At 44.4% G+C, this 20,328-nt stretch overlaps 1 protein-coding gene across 2 annotated transcripts; it reads left to right on the forward strand.

Moving 5' to 3' along the window:
* The first annotated feature begins 1,266 nt into the window (after window positions 1–1,266).
* Window positions 1,267–20,107, forward strand: LOC309389307 (uncharacterized protein). 2 transcript variants are annotated; one of them, XM_081947519.1, is made up of 7 exons: window positions 1,267–1,384; window positions 3,486–3,545; window positions 6,196–6,316; window positions 6,449–6,534; window positions 9,189–9,309; window positions 15,254–15,892; window positions 18,202–20,107. In XM_081947519.1, the coding sequence occupies exons 2-7, from the start codon at window positions 3,531–3,533 to the stop codon at window positions 19,095–19,097; spliced, it is 1,878 nt and encodes a 625-aa protein (XP_081803645.1). In that variant the 5' UTR covers window positions 1,267–1,384; window positions 3,486–3,530; the 3' UTR covers window positions 19,098–20,107. The 2 variants fall into 2 exon arrangements, with proteins under 2 accessions (XP_081803645.1, XP_081803646.1); XM_081947520.1 differs by lacking the exons at window positions 1,267–1,384; window positions 3,486–3,545; window positions 6,449–6,534 and having other exon boundaries at window positions 6,194–6,316.
* Window positions 20,108–20,328: the final 221 nt, after the last annotated feature.

Here is a 20,328-nt window from a genome sequence, read left to right on the forward strand (position 1 = left end):
TACAACCATTCAGTCATTCTCAGTTGCCACCTGTAGCCTGTAGGGATCTAATGAGTGATTTTGTTGAAGGCTTTGGTGAAGTCAAGGTACATTATGTTCTGTACAATTAAGGTGGTAACTGTCCAGGAGATAAGGTCTGCCTGGCCTAACTTATTGTGACAAACCCATGCTGGCTCTTGTTAACTTTTTCATTCCTATCTCACTGTTTAATCATTCGTTCAAGGGCTTTGCCCGAGTGCAATGTCAACTGAGAAATCTGTCCTTTCCTAGATCACCCTGCTTCTATTTTCTAAAGACAAAAACATTTGCTGTCCTCCAGCCTTCTAGGAACTCAGCAATTCTCACTCTATCATTATTAGTTGCAGTTTAAGATAACACAAATATAGATGCTTGATAATTGCAGCTGATATTGTGAGTGAACAAGACTAGATTCCTATGTGAGATTAGGCTGTAAAATGTGCTGGAACCTAAGTCTTTAAGGGAGATTGGAAGGTGAAGAGGATTAAACTCTATGTACGTGTATTATCTTTTTTTGCAAGAATATGTCCAGGCACTAGCAACCATTTTAATAGCAAATGTTTTGGAGACAGTTTGTCAAACTCAACTGTTAACATCCTAAGCCAGTGATGGCTAACCTTTTTGTCGTTGTGTGCCAAAATTCCACGCCCGCATCCATAATACAATGTGTGCACGACCCCCCTCGACCCCCAGCGCACATGTGTGTGACCCCCCCGCACCCCGTTTTGGGTCTAGTAGGCCTCCCTGCAGCAAAAATGGGGTGTCCCACGCTCCATACATTTGCATGCCCCTTTGAACCTGCAGATAGAAGATAGAAATGAAACTAAGGCCATTCAAAGACATGGAGAAAGATGAAGATCAAAAGAAAACATTGCACCTCAAAAAGAAAGAAGCATTTGGAGTTTTGGGGATATTCAAACATCTTGCTACTTGGACAGCTTTACTGGATAAAAGGCATTTATAAAACAGGTTTGCTAAAATTTATGCGATACAGAAATCCAGATTTCAACATGGCTTGGGGCTGCCTGATGCAGCAGAGGGAGATTAAATGCAAATATTACGAGTTCCAATCTGGGTCCACAAATTTATTTTCTACAAATATCATATTTAATATTTGCATCCCCCTCCCCCCCGATTCGTACAAGGCAGAAGCCCGGGATGAGTCAAGTCATGGCAGGGAGGCAGCCGGCCAGCAGAGGGCGCCGCGCTCTCGTGGCTAACGAAAGGAGGCGCCGCCCCCACCGCTCCGTCTGTCAATTACCGACCATTTTAGACGCAGCGCCGCCTGGTTGTCCCGGGCCGGAGGCGCTTCGGCTTCCCCGTCTGGATCGTTCACAGCTGCTGGGAAAAAGGAGGAGAGGCGAAGGTACCGGGTTTAGGCAGGGAACTGGATGGGGAGCTCAGGGGAACTAGATTTGCCGGCTGGTTAAAAGGCTCCTTAGAGTCGTCAGCGGGGTGATCGTGATTGCAGAAGCCAGCCTGGTTGGGGTTGTGTTTATATGTGTGCAATGTAGTGGGAGATCGCTGGGGGCAAGTGGGGTGTGTGTGTCGAAGCTACGGTTGCTTATTTGGTGCGTTGGTTGTGCATTAAACGTGGACTTTCCTCCAGGCGATGCTTCTTCTCTTTCGCCTTTTGCACACAACAGCCCGGTGAGGGAGATCGGTTGGGCAAGAAAGAGGGCGTCACACTGCACAAAGTGGTCTCTCTGGATCTAATCCAGCATTTTCATCGCTCCGCGCTCCCTGGTTTTCGCTGCTCTTGACTTGCTTGCTGGCTTGGCGGGGAGAGAAGGGCTGCTTTGTGCATTTCTCGGTTCTTTCTTTTGTCCGTCTTGTGCGGTTGCTTGTTTCTGAAGGTGCTTAAACCTTTGATAGGCTACCCAGAGTCCCTGGGCGGGCATATGTATTTATTAAATGTATTCTAGAAGACCAAGATCCATGCATTAACACCAAGCCAAGTTTTCACACACACACACACACACCCCTCTTATTATCTTCTAGAATCTAGAATGTTAGACATTCTTCCTTGCCTTGTGTGTCTTCTGCATATTTTTATAGAAATTCTCAATCATCAATGATCCACTTAACAGCTGTGGCCAGGATTGTCCGAAAGGTCCTTTTTCCAAAAGACAAGGTGGGTTTTTTTCCCCTTTGAAAACATTTTGCTTCTAAATCTGAAGGATTTGAAGAATTGAAAAGAAGAAGCTTTTGGGATGAGAAGTGCAATGTTTTCGAAGGGAAAAAAACCCCAAGAAAGTCCAGTGGCCTTTTGGAAAAAGCACCTCTGGATCATCTGCAGTTGTAATCCTCATCCCCTGAACCCATTCATTCAAGTTATTAATAAAAAGGTTGAAGGCTGACATGAGCCCTCTGGCAATCCACCTGATATCCCTTTCCAGCGGAGATACTCTCCAGATGCAATTATTCAGCCAATGAAGTCACCTATCTATCATCTATCTACCTAGCTCATATTTGACCATTTTATTAATGAGAATATAATGATGTTATTTATAAAGATAAAGGCAGGATAATACATAAATAATAGCTCTGTCAGAAAAGAAGAAAATACTAGTTTGGCAAACCAAGCTGGCTCTAGTTAATTATTGCATTTCTATCCAAATACTCGTCTGCTTCAAAACTTTGCCCAATATAGACATCAAGCTTACAGATCTGTAATTTCCCAGATTCTCTTCTCCCTTTTTTTGTTTTTTAGGACAGAGATATATGCTACCTTCCGGTTTCCCGGAATACCAGTTTTACAGGAGGTCATTAGAGCCACAGTTAGCAGTTTAATTTCTGTATTCTAGGGAGTGATTCACCTAGTTCTGGAAAGCTTAAATTTGTCAAATTAGCTCAGTGTTTTCCTACCATCCTTTTGTGTATCTTGATTTGTAATTCCTTCTTTCCACTTGTGACGCAAGAACAGTGGCCAGTTAGGCCTTTGTTTTCTTTCTGAGATGTGAAATGTTAAAGATGAAGTAACAGGTTCTACCTTCCTACCATCACCTGTTTATTCCTTCTCCTCGCAAGTCTGACAGCGAGCGAGTGCGTGCAAACGCTCATATTTTTGGTGTACTGCGAACCGGTGGTAAAATTACGTGAAACCCACCTCTGGGCCCAAGCCCCTTCTGCCCTCTAAGACTTGCTTATGGACTGTAGATTAGCTTCTTCAGTAGTGTTTCTCAACCTTGGTGTTGAGAATGGGAACTGAAGTCCAAATACCTTCAAGCCACCAAGGTTGAAAAACACTGTAATCTAGAGCAAGTGTCCTATACCAATTAATGGGCTTAATGGTACACGAATACCTTAATTTCTTTTGCATTCTTAAGGGGAATGCAAATTTCCCTTGTTTAAAAATCCTCCTTTGGCATCTGAGTTTGATTGTTGGAATTGTAGTACTACTATAAGACTAATGGGATTCATCAGCTATGATATAATAAATTGTTTCTTCTCTAATTTCTGGGCAGATAAAAAGTTTCCCTGGAATTCTTCCTCTTCTTCTGTCTAGCAAGATGGAACTTCCTCAGGTAGGTAGCTTTCGATAGGTCTTTATTTGGCCTTGTTTTGGAGAGCAAAAATGCCTAAGAGGGGAACACAGGGGCTGTCCTTCTTTTATCCTTTTTGCGTATGAGAGCAGAACAGAGGCTTCATGGGCGATGTTCTTTTAGCTAAGAAAATTGACATGCGTATACTAACCCCAGATATTAAGTCTCATGATACTCCCAACAAAAAGAGTATATTTTTATACACTCTGTGAGACAGAATATATAAAAATAATGTATTGCCTTATCGCTTTAATAGAACAATACATCTATCTATCTATCTATCTATCTATCTATCTATCTATCTATCTATCTATCATCTATCTATCATCTATCTATCTATATCTATATATCTATATAAACTGCTCCTGTGCAAGTTCCAATTCAAGCTAAATTGGAAGAACAAAACCAACTAGTTTTGAGATATGATCCAGATCACTGATCTATCATTTTCAAGGAGAACATCAGGAATTGCTTTGAAGTCATCAATCTCCTTGGTCGGGAACAGGAAGAACTATGGAATGAAATCAAATAAATTGTTAAAGGTTGAATGTGAAAAGAGGGAGTCGAAGAAAAAGAAACAAAGCAAACAATGTCAGAATAGGTAGTGAAAATTGCTAAGAAGAGAAGAAAAACGAAGGGGAAGAAAGAACAAAGATCTCAGGAAGAAATTTAAAACATTTCAGAGACTGTTAGATGAGGTTCATTGCAACAGTGGCCCCCAAACTTTGTGGATTTGCTGCCTGGCTGGGGGTGGGGAGAGGGGAATAGGCTGCACCAGCAGTGAGCTGGCCCATACATGTGCCGCTCCAGTCACATAAGCGAGAAGAGAAGTTTTTGGGGCAACACTGACGTGAGTGGAGTTGTGCACAAACATTGGCTTGCCTCTCATGCGGCCTGGTCCCATATAGGCTACTACCTGGTAGTGGGTTATGGCCCGGTGGTTGGGGACTCCTGCATTACAACATCAAAGATGGAAACATACATGGGAAAACAAGGAGAGCCTTCCAGAAGATCTCTGAACTTAGAAGATTCCATCCTTGAATGGGCATCCTAAGGACTCTTCATATAGAGATAATAATTGGTTCATTGAAGGTCAGATAAAGGAATTGATTGAAATGTTATGTACAGTAGAAATGTCAACATTCAAGATGTTCCCTGTTTTCCGAATCTCTAGTACTAGGAGACAAAGTTAAATCAACATTGCACTCGTTACCAAGTTGGAAAGCTAGAGAAATATAGCAAGCTATCAAAGACGGTTAAAGATTCTTAATCAAACTGTTCCAGCATATCTGGACACAGTGGCCAAAGTCATGAAAGAAGTCAGTGTATGTGTCAACACACAAAAGAAGAGACTTAATATAGTATGTAAACTACAGAGAGTCCTTGGTTTATAACCATTCATTCAGTGACTGGTCAAAACTTACAATGCCACTGAAAATCCTTTTTCACTTACAACTGTTGCGAAGATCCCCATTCTAATGTGATCATAATTTGCACACTTGGCAACTGGCGTGTATTTATGATGGTTGCAGTGTCCTGGGTTGGTGTGATCACTTTTTGCGACCTTCTGACACGCAAGGTCAATGGGGAAGCCAGTCTCACTTAACAACCGTGTAACAACTGCAGTGATTCACTTAACAGCTGTGGCCAGGAAGGTCGTAAAATGGGCAAAAATCACTTAACAACTGTTTTGCTTAGCAACATAGTTCAGTTGTTTGCATAAGTCAATACAGGTATTATATGACACCTATATTGTACAATACCCTTAATTTCACATTCTAGCAAATTAATAGGAATATTAGTGAATAAGCTTATTACTGCCGTGTTCGCTTCATGGCAGTGACCCATTTTACGACCATCACAACTTATGATGATGATGGGCAGGCTCCGTTGTGGTTATCAGTCAAGGACTACCTGGGCAATTGTGTAATTATATGACTTTTGTTGTTGCTATTGTTATTCAGTTGCTTCCACAGTTCTTCATTCTTAGTTCGTTCGTTTGCAAAGTATAAACTTATATCCTGCCTGTATCAGGATAGAGCAAGACAAACAATCATTTGGCCTGAACTATATAAGCCCTAGTGCAAAGGTGTCAAACTCTACTTCATTAACAGCTGCATCAGGATTGTATTTGACTTTGGGGTGTGTGTGCGTGTGTGTGTATGCGTGCGCGCGTGTGTCCTATAGCCAGGGGGCGTGGTCAACTTGACATGAGTCATTGAGGCTCCATTTTCAGCCGGGATGGCCTCCTGCAACCCTCTGCCAGCCAAAATGGAGCTTAGCGAGGGCAGACACAGCCTCCCCGGGTTCCGTTTGTGTTGGCAGAGGGCTGCAGGAGGCTGTTGTGGCCGAAAACAGAGCTTGGGCAGGCCATGGCCTCCCTGAGCTCTGTTTTTCCTGGCAGAGCCAACATGGGCCGATCCTTTGCTGTTTTCAGGGTGGGCCCGGGGACCAGATCTAAGCATCCGGATCCAGCCGACGGGCCTTGAGTTTGACACCCCTGCCCTAGTGCTTAGCCTCGCTTGCAGCTTTCATAATTGTGCAAAGCTCGGTGGTGAATTGTGATTGTGTTAAGGGTGGGAACAGAAGCTCTTCTGTTACGAAATAAAGTTGCCATTACTTTGTGGTGTAGGTGGCATTCGAAGAGGTTGCTGTGCATTTCACAGAGCAGGAGTGGGCCTTGCTAAATGTCGGTGAAAAAGTCCTCTACAGGGATGTCATGAAGGAGAACTTTGAACATGTGATGTCGTTGGGTGAGCCATCTTCTTGTTTTCTGCATTATTACAGAATTTATGAAACACCAGGAATTCTAGATGCATTCCTCTTTTAGAGAGGAATAGACGAACTAGTCTCTGTCTCAAGTTAATGTTTTCTGTAATTTCCAGGCATCCTTCTTGCTCTGAAAGAAAGCAAAATCGCGCCTTGTCTACTTTTGGTAACACCCTATTCTAGCTCTGTGACTTTTCGACAGGTAGGCATATTATATATGTGAGGCTGTACCAGTGGTGGGATTCAATTTCTTTTTACTACCGGTTCTGTGACTCTGGCTTTGTGGGTGTGGCAGGGGAAAGATACTGCAAAATCCCCATTCCCTTCCCACCCCACTAATCTGCTTTCCAGCTCCGTTCTGTTGAAGGCAACAAAAGAAGATCAGCTAGCAGGCAGTGGGGACGAGGACAGCCTATTTGCCGGTTCTCCGAACTACTCAAAATTTCCGCTACCGGTTCTCCAGAACCTGTCAGAACTGGCTGAACGCCACCTTTGGGCTGTATTTGGGAGAACAAAAATGCAAACACAAGATGTAGAAGAAAACGTTTGTGTGTGTCATATGCTTTATTCGTGTGAAAAATGTTGAAATGTGCTCTGTGTAACAAAATGCAGTTAACAAGGCTCAACAATCTGAAAAGGGAACACTAGAGGATATTTTCCTTCCTTTGCACTAATTGTTTTTTTTTTTAATTGGCAATTTTGGCTGCGGTTATTTAAAATAAGCGCTATTAATATTTTTACTCACTCTCACTGTGTAAACTGTGTACCAGGTATTTTATACTTAAGAGGGGAGATGTAATGATGTGTACGTTTTATGTTATATTTTAAGTGCAATTGCTGTGCTTAGCTCTTTAAGAAGGCTAGGAAACGGCAATTGCACTTAAAATATAACATAAAACTTACACATCATTACACCAGGGGTTGGTTGTTGACCCACATTTCTGGAATGTCAGAAGAGACAAAGTTAAAAGGTGCTGCTTTCTATGTAGCAGCCCTAGGACTACATAATGGGCTCTCCATTGATACTTAAGCTACCTCCCGGGTGACTTCAAGTGATTAAAAACAGCTTTTGGAGGGAAACTTTCAGTAAAATCCCCCATGCCTCTTGTTCTTCTTATTATTATTATTATTTTCCCTAGCTTTGATTTTGTGTTTGCAATTCTTATGGTGAATTGTTTAAATCCTGTAGTTTTTTTTAATTGTGGTTGCCAAGATTGTGACAGGATAAAAATAATCCAAATAAATAAATAATAGTTATCCACCTATACTCTAATTGGAGCTATGTTTTCAGCTTATGAAATCATAGCCTCGATTCTTGGTGCTGTTCAGTTTGTGGGGCAGGACGGGAAAAAAAGGAAAGAAAAGATATGGCAGCTGAACTATATTATTCAGTAGTGTTAAGAGCGTATTCATTTACCATATTTTAAGGAGTATAAAATGCACCTTTTTCAACCAAAAAGAGGGTGAAAATCTGGGTGCATCTTATGCACTGAATACAACATTTTTGGCCTCCTGAAATCCCGCCCCCTTTGCAAAAATGGCCATGCATAGCCTTTAAGAGACTTCCAGAGTGCTCCTGGGGGCTGGGCAAAAATGAGCGACAAATGGCCCGGTTTTTCGATCATTTTTGCCCCCCCCCAGCCCCCAGGAGCACTCTGGAAGCTACCTAAAGGCTATGCATGGCCATTTTTTTTTTGACAAAAAACGGGCCCGTTTTCGCAAAAAATGGGCCGTTTTGGGGAGGTCTGCAGAGTGCAAAAACTTTTTTAAAAAAATTTGCCTCTTCAAAATCATGGTGCGTCTTCTACTCCAAAAAATACGGTATCTTCCTTTCTCTAGTAATAATCTGATATTAGAGGTGCGCAGCCTGAGACTGGAAGACTACAAGAACCCCAGTAGCCACATTTTAATTTTTAATATGGTATATAATAATATTAAATACATGACTGGGAATTGATCATATGTGTATTAAATTTAGAACATATGTACATGAAACGCAGTCAAATAGAATCTTGGGTGCGCCTCACTGGTTTTTGATTTTTGTGGCCCCAAATCACTCAAAGGCTCCAGCCCAGAAAAACTGGATCATACTCTGCTGTCAGTCATTATGAGCAGGAGAAAGATGCTGCCCTGAGCACCCTACCCAGATCGTTTGTTCCTTCAGTTCCGGGCCCCATTCCAAATTTCCATGTGTTTTCAGACTAGGCCAGTGACGGCTAAACCTTTTGCCACCGCATGCCAAAAGCAGGGGGAACGCGGGGTAGTGGTGTGCGTGCCCACAGCCATTAATCCTATGCGCCCTCCCTACACACATGCGTGTGACTCCCCCGTGCATGTGCGTGTGACACCCCATCCACCCCTGCTTTTGGCACGCAATGGCATAGCGGACCCGTTTTTTGCCCTCACCAGGCCTCCCCCACACTACTGGAGGCCAGAAATGGCCCACTTTCCAACTTCCAGTTTGCGCGTTGCGCCGTTTTTCACCCTCCGAGGGCTTCAGAGAAGCCTCCTGAAGCCTCTGGAGGGCGAAAAACAGCCCAACGCGCAAACTGGAAGTTTGGGAACTGACTTCCAGTTTGCCCATTGGCCGTTTTTCTCCCTCCGGAGGCTTCCCTGCTTCAGGGAAGCCTCCGGAGGGAGAAAAACGGCCAAAAATCAAGGCTGAAATCAGCTGACCAGCATGCGCATGCACACTGGAGCTGACAGGGCAACGCCTCGCGTGCCCTTAGACATGGCTCCGCATGCCACCTGCGGCACGTGTGCCATAGGTTTGCCATCATGGGACTAGGCAATGTATGACTGTGAAGTTGCTAGAAGGGTCTATCAGGAATTAAAGATGTTGCCTATTTCCAATAGGTCTCATTTGAAGAGGTGGCCATGCATTTCTCTGAGCAAGAGTGGGCCTTGCTGAATGTGAGTGAAAGAGCCCTCTACAAGGATGTCATGCAGGAAAACTATAAGCATATATTGTCCCTGGGTAAGTTATGCCTTCTGTTATCTCCGGTATTATTAAAACTTGGTTGTTGTTTTTAGATTGTGTCTTACATGGTTTACATAAACAACCAATCATGAACAAGACTATGAAGGACGAGGACATTTCAATATTAACAAAGATCAGAACACGTAAAACATTGGTTTTTCCAGTGGTAATTTGTTTTTGATTTATTATATTTTGGAACCGTCCACCTTCATACTTGGGAGTGGCTGTGAAAGTTGGATTCAGGGAAGGAATGAGTGAAAGAAGATAAATGCCTTTGCATTATGGTTTTTGGAAGCGATTATTTAAAGCACATGGATTGATCAACAGCTGTTGATCAACCATTAATCAAACAAAAGCCAGTTGTTGATCTCCGGAAGCAAAGATCAACAGGGAAAAACTCACTTACTTAGACAGGCGATGTGAGGGATGAAAGGATAGATAGGGTTAGTATGCTTGACAAGGGTGAAAAGAGAAGCAGAAAAGGAAGACAGAGAAAATAGACGATCAGGATCAAGAAGATTTTTGGATTAACTTTCAGATATTGCCAAAGGCAGGTTAAGATGCTGAGCATTCGGTCTTAGAATCACGAGGAGTCAATAATCTTGTTTGACGGCACCTAACTAACTTTATTAAAGGAAATGCTTTCATATCACTTTATATGTCCTTCCTGATCTTTTATAGGTCAACTGCAAAGTTTATTGATATCCCTCAGCAATCCCTAATAAAGTATGCTGTTTGTAAAGCCAGCTAAAATTGGTGTGTCCCGATTACAGCTACCGTAGTCCTCGACTTACAACCATTTGTTGAACAACCGTTCAAAGATAAAATGGCACTGAAAAACGTTAAGACCAGTTCTCACCCTTACGACCACTGCAGCAACCCCGCAGTTATGTGATCAGACTTCGGGTGCTTGGGAACTAGCATGCATTTATGATGGTTTCAACATCCCGGTATCCTGGAATTCTCATTTGCAACCTTCCTAGAGAGCTTCTGACAAGCAAAATCGATGGGGGAAGCCAGATGTCAAAATTCCCGACTAATGAACCCAACCAATTCAGCACGCCGAGACTTTCAACTTTCTCAAAGAACTGTTTTATTGAGTACATCATTTCAGCACGGATACAAATAAAACCAGCTCTAAATATTTCCCATTGTTTCTGTATAATTAAAGAGTAGATAATTCCCTCCCTCAGTGTCACAGGTCAAAGTGTCCAATTAGTCTATGGAGATTCTTAGTCATCCTGGTCACGGTTGTCCCAAAGGTACTTTTTTCAAGAGGCAACTGGACTTTTGGGGTTTTATTTTGAAGACGTTTCGCCTCTCATCCAAGAAGCTTCTTCAGCTGTGACTGGATGGCAGGGAATGGAAGGATTGATGCTCCCTGCAGACAGCTGGTCATTTGCATCCTTTCAGAGGGTCGTTAAGGTCACCTGGAGGTTTATCTGTGTTCTCAGAGCCACCTGAGTGGTGCAAATGGACGTGGAGCCATGTTGGAACTGTTGAAAGGACTGTGCTGTAGATTGGAGAGACATGATGTCTGCTGAATCTAGTCCCGTTTGTTCTCCTACGTTGTGCCATGCATTTATGAAGTAGTTGTTTCGTTTCCCCAATGGCCCTTCATCAAATCTCAACAAAAAGAAAAAACCCTACAGAGGCTCTTCTGTAACAGACAATGGCGGGAACAATCAACAAATCAATGTCGTCATTCCGTACGTTGCGGGCATATCAGAAGGGGGATGTGCACACTTCAACCCCCAAAATACACTAGGGCAGAAACCTGTCCACCCCAAGAATAAAAGACCTAGACAGAAACCGAGCAACGTGGTACATGCATTGCAATGCAATGAGCCATATGCAGATCTGTACATTGGGGAAACGAAACAACCACTTCATAAACGCATGGCACAACATAGGAGAACAAACCTATCAGGACTAGATTCAGCAGCCCATCTGCATTTAAAAGACAAAGGCCACTCTTTTGAAGACTACAAAGTCTTCATATTTTGGACAGAGAGGACTGATCTCTGTCTGAGAGGACTGATCCCCTCTTTAAAAGAGGGGTCAAAGAGGCCGTCTATGTCAAAATTTGAACAGCCCTCTTTCAACAGAGGGGGAAGGAAAAGACATTATCTATCTCCAATCTACAACACAGTCCTTTCAACAGTTCCAAGAAGGCTCCACACCATCTTGCACTACTCAGGTGACCCTGACGACTCAGATAAACCTCCAGGTGACCTTTAAGACCCACTAAAAGAATTCAAATGACCAGCTGTCTGCAAGGTGTATAAATCCTCTCATTCCCCACCATTCAATCAGAGCTGAAGAAGCTTTCTTGGATGAGAAGCAAAACCTCTTCAAAGAAAAACCAGAAAGCCCAGTTGCCCGTTAAAAAAAGCATCTTTGGGACATTGTCCAATTGGGTGTTTTCTGGCTTGTCTTTGGCAACTTCCTTCAGTCTCTGGCCAACACCTATTGAGAGATGACTTGGGTTCCCATGGGATGGTCTGTTGTTGCTGTCTGGTCTGACATTCCAGACCTCCCCCCTCCCTCAATGTGTGGCAAGCTGAGAAATGGAAGATGGCTGCAAGAGGCCTGATCCATTTCAAAGTTTGCTTAACTTCATTTAACGACAGCATGGCTCACTTAACAACCATTATGATTTGCTTAACAACCATGGCGAAAAAAAGTCATAAAATTGGGCATGATTCACTTAAGAACTGCCTTGCTTAGCAATGGGAATTCTGGGCTCAACCAGCTCTAATGTCCCTCCTGCTTCCTTTATGTATTTTGTGCTCTGTTTCCAGGACGTGTCCAGTGAGTTCCTGCTGGTTTCCCATTGAGGGGATGATTGGTCTCAGTCCTGCTTCATTCAGCAATATGACTGCTTTGCATGCCTTCAGAGTTTGTTCATTAACGTGGCATCTGTTTTGCAGATGGGGGAAATCCTTTCCCATGGCAGTTAATGGACACGGATCTGAAATAAGAGTACAAGAGCTGGGTATTACACTGCCAAAGTAGACTGGCTGTTTCTGCTTGCCTGAGCAGGCTTCCCAATGGCTCAGCCTGGCATGGCCACCCTTACGGAGCAAAGGGACGGGCTCTGGAGGTCGAACTTTCGGGAATATTGGAAGAACCAGTCCTTGACAAAACATATTCCTGGTGTTGTTGTTAATTGCAGTTGTGTCTGACTCATCATGACCCCATGGACAACATTCCTCCAGGTCTTCCTGTCCTTTATCATCCTCTGGAGTCCATTTAAGCTCATGCCAACTGCTTCAGTGACTCCATCCAGCCACCTCATTCTCTGCCGTCCCCTTCTTCTTTTGCCCTCAATCTTTTCCAGCATTAGGCTCTTCTCCAGGGAGTCCTTCCTTCTCTTTAGGTGGGCAAAATACTTGAGTTTCATCTTCAGGATCTGGCCTTCCAAAGAGCAGTCAGGGTTGATCTCCTCTAGGACTGTCCGGTTTGATCGCCTTGCAGTCCAAGGGACTCACAGGAGTCTTCTTCAGCACCATAGTTCAAAGGCCTCCGTTCTTTGGCGCTCTGCTTTACTTATGGCTTTTCTTATTTCTGGTGAGGCATGGCTAAAATAGTCCGAAATAGTAATTACATTTTTACTTTCTACGTTCTGTCTTTATGCATGATTTGTTGAGGAGGGTGGGATGGGGAGAGAAACATGCATATAGGAAAGGTATAGTTAAAAGTGCATTTTCATTCTTTGTAGGAGCTATCTGTGTATGTGTGAAAGGGGATAGTAGCATCATTTCTATGCTATACATTACACACAGGTAGTCCTCAAGTTGTAACCACAGTAGGGCCGGCCCAACAGGGTCATAACTCATGATGGTTGTAAATCAGGTGGCCCACATGATCGATCCAATTTTATGACCTTTTTTGTGACAGTCATTAAGTGAATACCACCGTCGTGAAGCAAATACATGGTTGTTAAGTGAAGCCAGGGTTTGTTATGGGTCAGTTTTACTGAAAGTTAAAATGGGGTCATGTGATTGTGAGACCCTGCAAATGTCCATATATGCAGCCTGGTTACCGAGTGCCCAAAGTGCACTCACCCATCCACCCCAGTTAGGTCCGTTGTAACTTCTAATAGTCACTAAGTGGCCAGTTGTAACTTGAGGACTACCTGTATATGACAGCTGAATATGTATCTAGTGGCACCTCAGTTCTAGATACCTCTGGTAGTTGTTTCATTAAACAACATGGAGAAAAAATACTACTTTATAGGATACCACAGGGTATTTTCCTTGAGTAAATACCCTTATTAAAATTAAACTAACATGGCACAGAAGAATGTGCAAGTTTTTGACTGCCTTGTGAACTTTATAAATAGCAGGGAGTGGGAAAAAGCAAGAAAGCGTAAACATTAGGCCAGTTCTTTAGTCATTAAGTTCAAAATTTCAGTTTAAGTTTCCAAATGGAGATTGTAGTCAGAACATTTCATGGAGAAAGAAAGTAGTTGCATCTCCCAACTCTGAAAACCCCAAAGCAGTAAGACTCCACTCCCATCATCTTCCACGCAAGCAATGCTCACGGGAGTCTGGCAGGAAGCAAATGTAAAGAAATATTTATATTAGCAACTAACAACAAAGTCGGGAATATTGGCAATTTGATTAGATTAAAAAAGTCAGTTAAACCAAACTGGATGAGGATGGACCTTCTGACTGTACAATCCTCTTAAAACTGTAGAAAGCCTTTAATGCTAGACTCCATTCTGGTGGCCTGCTTCCGCATTCCCTAAGACATATAAAAATTAGTAGTTATTCAAGAAAAAAGCTCCCCGTCCATAATTGGGAAGTACCCTAATTAAGAACAATTAACATATCAGAAGAATTTGCAAGTTTTCATGACCAGGTGGTCCTCGATTTGCAACCATTCATTTAGTGACTGTTCAGAGTTACAACGGCACTGAAAAACATGACTATAACCAGCCCTCACACCTGTAACCGACACAGCATTCCAACAGTCACGTGATCAACATGTGGTTCCTTGCTATCTGGCATGTATCTAAAGTGGTCGCAACCATGTGATCGTCAATTTACGATCTTCCCAGCCGGCTTCCAGTAAGCAAAGTCAATAGGACAAGCCAGATTTGCTTAAAGACCACATGATTCACACAACAGCTGCAGTAATTCACTGAACATCCCGGCAAAAAAGGTACAGCTCATTTTATCTTGTTGACTCATTTAACAACCATCTTGTTTAACAACATAAATTCCGATCTCCATCATGGTCGTAAGTCAAGGACTATCTGCGTGTACAATATCAAACCTCTTCTTTGGACCCACGATGAGCTATCGAAGTCTTCCTGCCTTGTTTTATGCGAGAGCTTCTTTTGTAGAAATGGGAAAAATCTGGCTTATGGTTGCTGTTTGGTTTGCAAGTGAGCTAAATGGGGAATGGGGCAGAGGTGGGCTTCAAAAATTTCAGCAACGGGTTCTCCGCCTGGTTGCTGGGTGGGCATGGCCATGGTGGGTGTGGCCTTGTCAGTCTCCTGCACCATGAGGTGGCAGGGGGAGGGCATTTTTCCCTTCCCCAGCCTCCAGAGGCTTTTCTCGAGCCTCTGGGAGGGCGAAAACTGCTTCCCCCGGGGTTCTGGAGGCCCTCCGGAGTTTGGAAACGGGCCTCTTGCTGGCCTTGTGGAACTTCTGGGAGGCCTGTTTTCCCCCCTCCTCGAGCTTCCGCACGGGCCCTGCGCTTACCTCACATCCAAAATGGCCCATGTGTAGACTCCTGGGAGGGTGTGTGAGGGGGAGGCAGGGTGGGCGGGGCCAGCCAAGGGTGGGATTTGGAGGTTCTCCAAACCGGCCATAACGTTAGCTGTGGGTTCTCGCAAACCCACAGGGGGTAGGAATGCTTTTGATCCACAAAACCTGGCCTGTTGGGCTTCGCACACGGTCTAAAAGTCCAAAAACTTTCTTTGCAGGAGATATTTCTCAACCAGGAAGCCCCACCACCATGACATCATTTGGAAGATTGGTGGATCATTTACAAGCCACGGACTCCCCAAACTCCGACCTTCATTACCTCAGAGAGGAATGCCAAGAGGAGAAGCAGATCGTGCAGGGAAGCTTTGATGAACCTGTTCCCTTAAGAAGAAGCACCCAGGCTTCGGAAGGCCCTCCGGCTGAGGTGGGAGAAAGGAAGGATTCTTGCCCCAAATGTGGGAAAACTTTCTGTCACAAATCGGCACTCACCGCTCATCTGAGAATCCACACGGGGGAAAAGCCGTACCACTGCCAGGAGTGTGGGAAAAGCTTTAACCAGAGCTCGGCCCTCACTCAACACCAGAGGATCCACACCGGAGAGAAGCCCTATGCCTGCGTCAGTTGCGGCAAAAGATTCAGCCAAAGCTCTGCTCTGACCCAACATCAGAGGATTCACACCGGGGAGAGGGCGTACACCTGCCTGGACTGCGGGAAGAGCTTCATCTACCAATCAGCTCTGATTCGGCATCGGCGAATCCACACGGGAGAGAAATGCTACATGTGTCCTGATTGTGGGAAAGGTTTCAACCAAAGCTCCAACCTTCTTACGCACCGGAAAATTCATAAAGGCATGGAAGGTTGGTGAACAGCCTCCCTGAGAGCGTCGTTCTTCTTCTGAATGCAACCTCTGAAGGCCGGCCATTCCCCTGGTTGATTGTTCCAGTTTAGGGGCGGTATTCACTTATTTTCCCTACCGGTTCGCAAATGTGAGCGTGCACAGTCACATCCATGCATGCTCTCGACCTTCCGTGCATGCGCTTTGATCATGCACGTGGCTTGCACACATGTGCGTGGCTTGAGAACGTGCCTAAATAGGATGGCATAGAGCCGAGGTGGGTGGGCAGACCCACCCATGATTTCCACTACCAATTCAGGCGAACCGGTCCGAACCGGCTGAATACGACCTCTGTTCTAGTTGTAGAACATCTTGCTTTCAGCAGTTGTGGGCTCAGTGGAGATGTTGAAGAAGACATTGGACAGCCATTTATCTAAAACGGTATAGGGCAGTGATAGCGAACCTTTTTCTTACGGCGTGCCAAAATTGCGTGCTATCATGCATGCGTGAGTGCCAACACCAATTAAATCCTCCCCACCCACCTGCATATGTGCGCACCCCCACACACATGCGCGCATGACCCCTCCCCAGGCTCCGGAGCATTTCTGAAGCCTGGGGAGGGCGAAAACGGCCTGCCCCGGAAGCCGGAAACGTATTGTTTCCGAACTTCCGGTTGACCCGTTGGGACCGTTTTTTGCCCTCCCAAGGTTTCAGGAAAGCCTCCGGAGGCTGGGGAGGGCAAAAAACGGCTCCAATGGGCCAACCGGAAGTTCGGAAATGATCCGTTTCTGGCTTCCAGAGGGCCTCAGGGGGACATGGGGAGGCCGTTTTTGCCCTCCCCAGGCTTCAGGAAAGCCTCCGGAGGCTGGAGAGGCTGAAAAACAGGCCCAACAGGCCAATCGAAAGTTCGTTCCCAGTCTAAACATCTGGTTGGCTCTGTGACCAATCATAATTTTTTTAATCTATATGCTGCCCGATCTGCAATGACACTGAATGACTATTGTTATTATTTCTCTTTTTAATCATGTTTGATTAAATTATTCTCAACCTTTCCTTTAAATATTGAAGATTCTGGTTGATCTAATTAAGTCAATGCCATTTATATGCCATTTATCCTCTAATTTGCTCCTTACTACAGAACCCATCAAATGGTATGGTAATAGCAATATGCATTTTATATATTGGACTTCAATTATCCAGAGCATTCTCCCCCCCCCCCCCCAAAAAAAAAAATTCAGCTAATTTTTTATTTATTTAGAAGATTTACATAGTGACCAAGTTGTGTAGTTATGATTCCAAGCAATATGCTGTACATCAAATCCAAACAGAAAACAAAGATTACAAGTAAGAAATCTTACAGAGTCAAAATAAATTAAATCCTGTAACCAATACAATAGAAATAAAATGGACTTCTTGGTTGTAGGAAAGATTTTCAGAAGACTTACATCAATAGTGGCTAATGTAATAGCAATAGCACTTAGACCTATATACTGCTTCTCAGTGCTTTACAGCTCTCTCTAAGCAGTTTATAGAGTCAGCATATTGCTCCTCGGAAGGATGGAAGGCTGAGTCAACCTTGAGCCTGGTGAGATTCGATCTGCCAAATTGCAGTCAGCCAGCAGTCAACAGAAGTAGCCTGCAGTACTGCACTCTAACCATTGTACCACCGCAGTCAGAATCTTCTAAAAAAGACGTTGAGACTCTAGAAAAAATGCAGAGAAGAGCAAAAAAGATGATTAGTGGACTGAAGGCTGAAACATACGAAGAACGGTTGCAGGAACTGGGCATGGCTAGTCTAGTGAAGAGAAGGACCAGGGGAGACATGATAGCAATGCTCCAATATCTCAGGGGTTGCCACAAAGAAGAGGGAATCAAGCTATTCTCCAAGGCACCTGAGGGTAGAACAAGAAGCAATGGGTGGAAGCTAATCAAGGAGAGAAGCAACTTAGAACTGAGGAGAAACTTTCTGACAGTGAGAACAATCAACCAATGGAACAGCTTTGCCTTCGGAGGTTGTGGGAGCTTCATCACTGGATGCTTTCAAGAGGAGATTAGACTGCCATTTGTAGGCAATGGTGTAGGGTCTCCTGCTTGAGCGGGGTGGGGGGTGTTGGACTAGGAGACCTTTAAGCTCCCTTCAAACTCTGTTAATCTGTTCTCTTCAGGGTCTCATACAGCTGCGTTTTTCACCAGTTTCTTGAGATTGAACCCAAAATGTGTCCTCAGTCGCTGAGAAGTGATTCTCACAATGAGCTGCTTATTGCTTATATTTGCAGTTTCTGTCTGACGTTATACTTAACTGGCTTTTTGTTTTGTCCCTTTATCCTGAAGGTAATGAAACAGTCTATGGGAATGACAAAAAGAGTCCCGCGCTGGAAAATCGTGTGCAGTTAGAACCACATAGCAACACTTATACGACATTCCAGCAAGATTGTCCTCAGAGCCCTCCATTGGAAAAATGCCTTTTGGACTGGAAAACTTCCAAGCGAAACCCTTCCGATCAGGCCCAGGCAGCACCTGTGCCTAGCTCGGGAAGTTTGATATCCCAGAAGGACACTGTGAGAAAAGTAGGCATTCCTAGGGTGAAACGGCCACTTATCTGTCACGTCTGCGGAAAGAACTTCCGATACAGCTCCCATCTGGTCAACCACCAGCGGATCCATACGGGAGAGAAACCTTATCACTGCACAGACTGTGGGAAAAACTTCATTCAGAACTCCGCGCTCAAGAGGCACCAAAGGAGCCACCGAGGTGACAGGCCCTATCGGTGTCCAGATTGTGGGAAAAGCTTTAGTCGGAATGCCCACTTGGCAAAGCACCAAGGGATTCACACCGGGTTAAAACCTTACGAGTGCCTGGACTGTGGGAAGAAATTCAGTGTGAAGATGAACCTGGTGATTCACCAGCGAATTCACACGGGAGAAAAACCGTACATGTGCTTGGAATGCGGGAAAAGCTTTAGCCAAAGAGCTCATTTCATCATCCACCGGAGAATTCACACGGGAGAGAAACCTTACGAATGTCCCGACTGTGGGAGAGCCTTCCGCGTGAGCTCACACTTGGTTACCCACCAAAAGATCCACATGGCAAAGACTTCTTTCATATGTCCTGACTGTGGGAAAAGTTTTAAAGGGGGCAAACAGTTCGTTCAGCATAAGAGGTGTCACACCACTGGAGAAAACAGTCCCCTGCCAAATTCGGGGGTAACTATTAAGAGTGAACCCTGAATTTCCTTATTAGAAGTGAATTCCTGGTTCAAACAGCCCTGAGGTTAAAGAGGGAATTTCTATATGAGGGAATCAAAGGAGGCAAAACTGCCAGGCCGATATCTTCGAAACGCAATGCTGTATAAGAAAATACTTGGCAAGGAATTTCTGAGAGTCACCAACAAGTCTTCACACTAATGAAGCAAACTAATTGTCTCCTGCAAACTCTCCTCCCTTCTTTATTCCCTATGGGAGGGGCCATCCACCATCCACCTGTGCCTTTACTCCCGAGTCGGTCCTTGTTCCTTAACTTTCCCTTCTCCTGGCAGCTCTGTGCATGCGCACATCGGGAACAGGCTCCAGCTGCTCTTCTGCCCAACTGATCTCCGACTCCGAAGGCAGCTGATAACTGCTAGATGACCCTGGCCCCATATCTGCCTCGGATGCAGAGCCCCCATCAGAGCCTTCCCCAGACTCCAGGACTGGCCCAGGTTCCTCCCCAACTTCCTCCTCACTGTCTGAGTCTGCCAACAGCTCCACTGGCTGCTGGTGGGCCACAACATGATGTTACCTAGTTGGGTAATGAAACATCTGCAAGAAAACAGCCAAGCTCATAGACCACTCAAGGATCCAGTCTGTAGAATGTGTCTTCTGAGACAGTCTGCCAAGCCTCGACTTTCCAGGTGCACAGCCAGAGGCACCAGAGCTGTATGTGGCTCCCCAAAACCTAGCATATGCTTTCCACCTCCAAAATTTGCCAGCAGACTGCAACTGTTAGCGTAACAGAAAGGGGAAACGATATGCAACTAATTTAATGTAATTGTAATTACATACAAACTGCATTCGATCATATTTAACTATTGTCCTTGCCTAATTGTTGTCTTTTGGGTGTGGACTCTGAACTAAAACCAAGAAGCCAAGCACAAGCATTGGCCTGTGAAAAGGTGTGTCTCTCTGCTGTACCTAATAGTAGTGCAAATCCTACTTTAATGAAATTGTGACATTAAATGAAGTTATTTCTGTCTCATGAATTGGATTCAGAAGTCTGTTCCGGGGCGGGGGGAGGAGGGAAAAACCAAATTCTGCCTCTTTCATTAGCATGACTTTCTATTTTGTCTTTATTGTCACCAAGAAAAGTAACAGTAGCTTCTATACTTGTGATTAAAGCTAATTTGGAGCTAATTTGGCTAACATTTAATCTTATTGGAGTCTCTATTCCCAAATCCAAAATGTTATTTTTGAATTTTTACTG

Source organism: Natrix helvetica, assembly GCF_964273705.1.
Source record: "Natrix helvetica genome assembly, chromosome: 1".
Lineage (NCBI taxonomy): Eukaryota > Metazoa > Chordata > Lepidosauria > Squamata > Natricidae > Natrix > Natrix helvetica.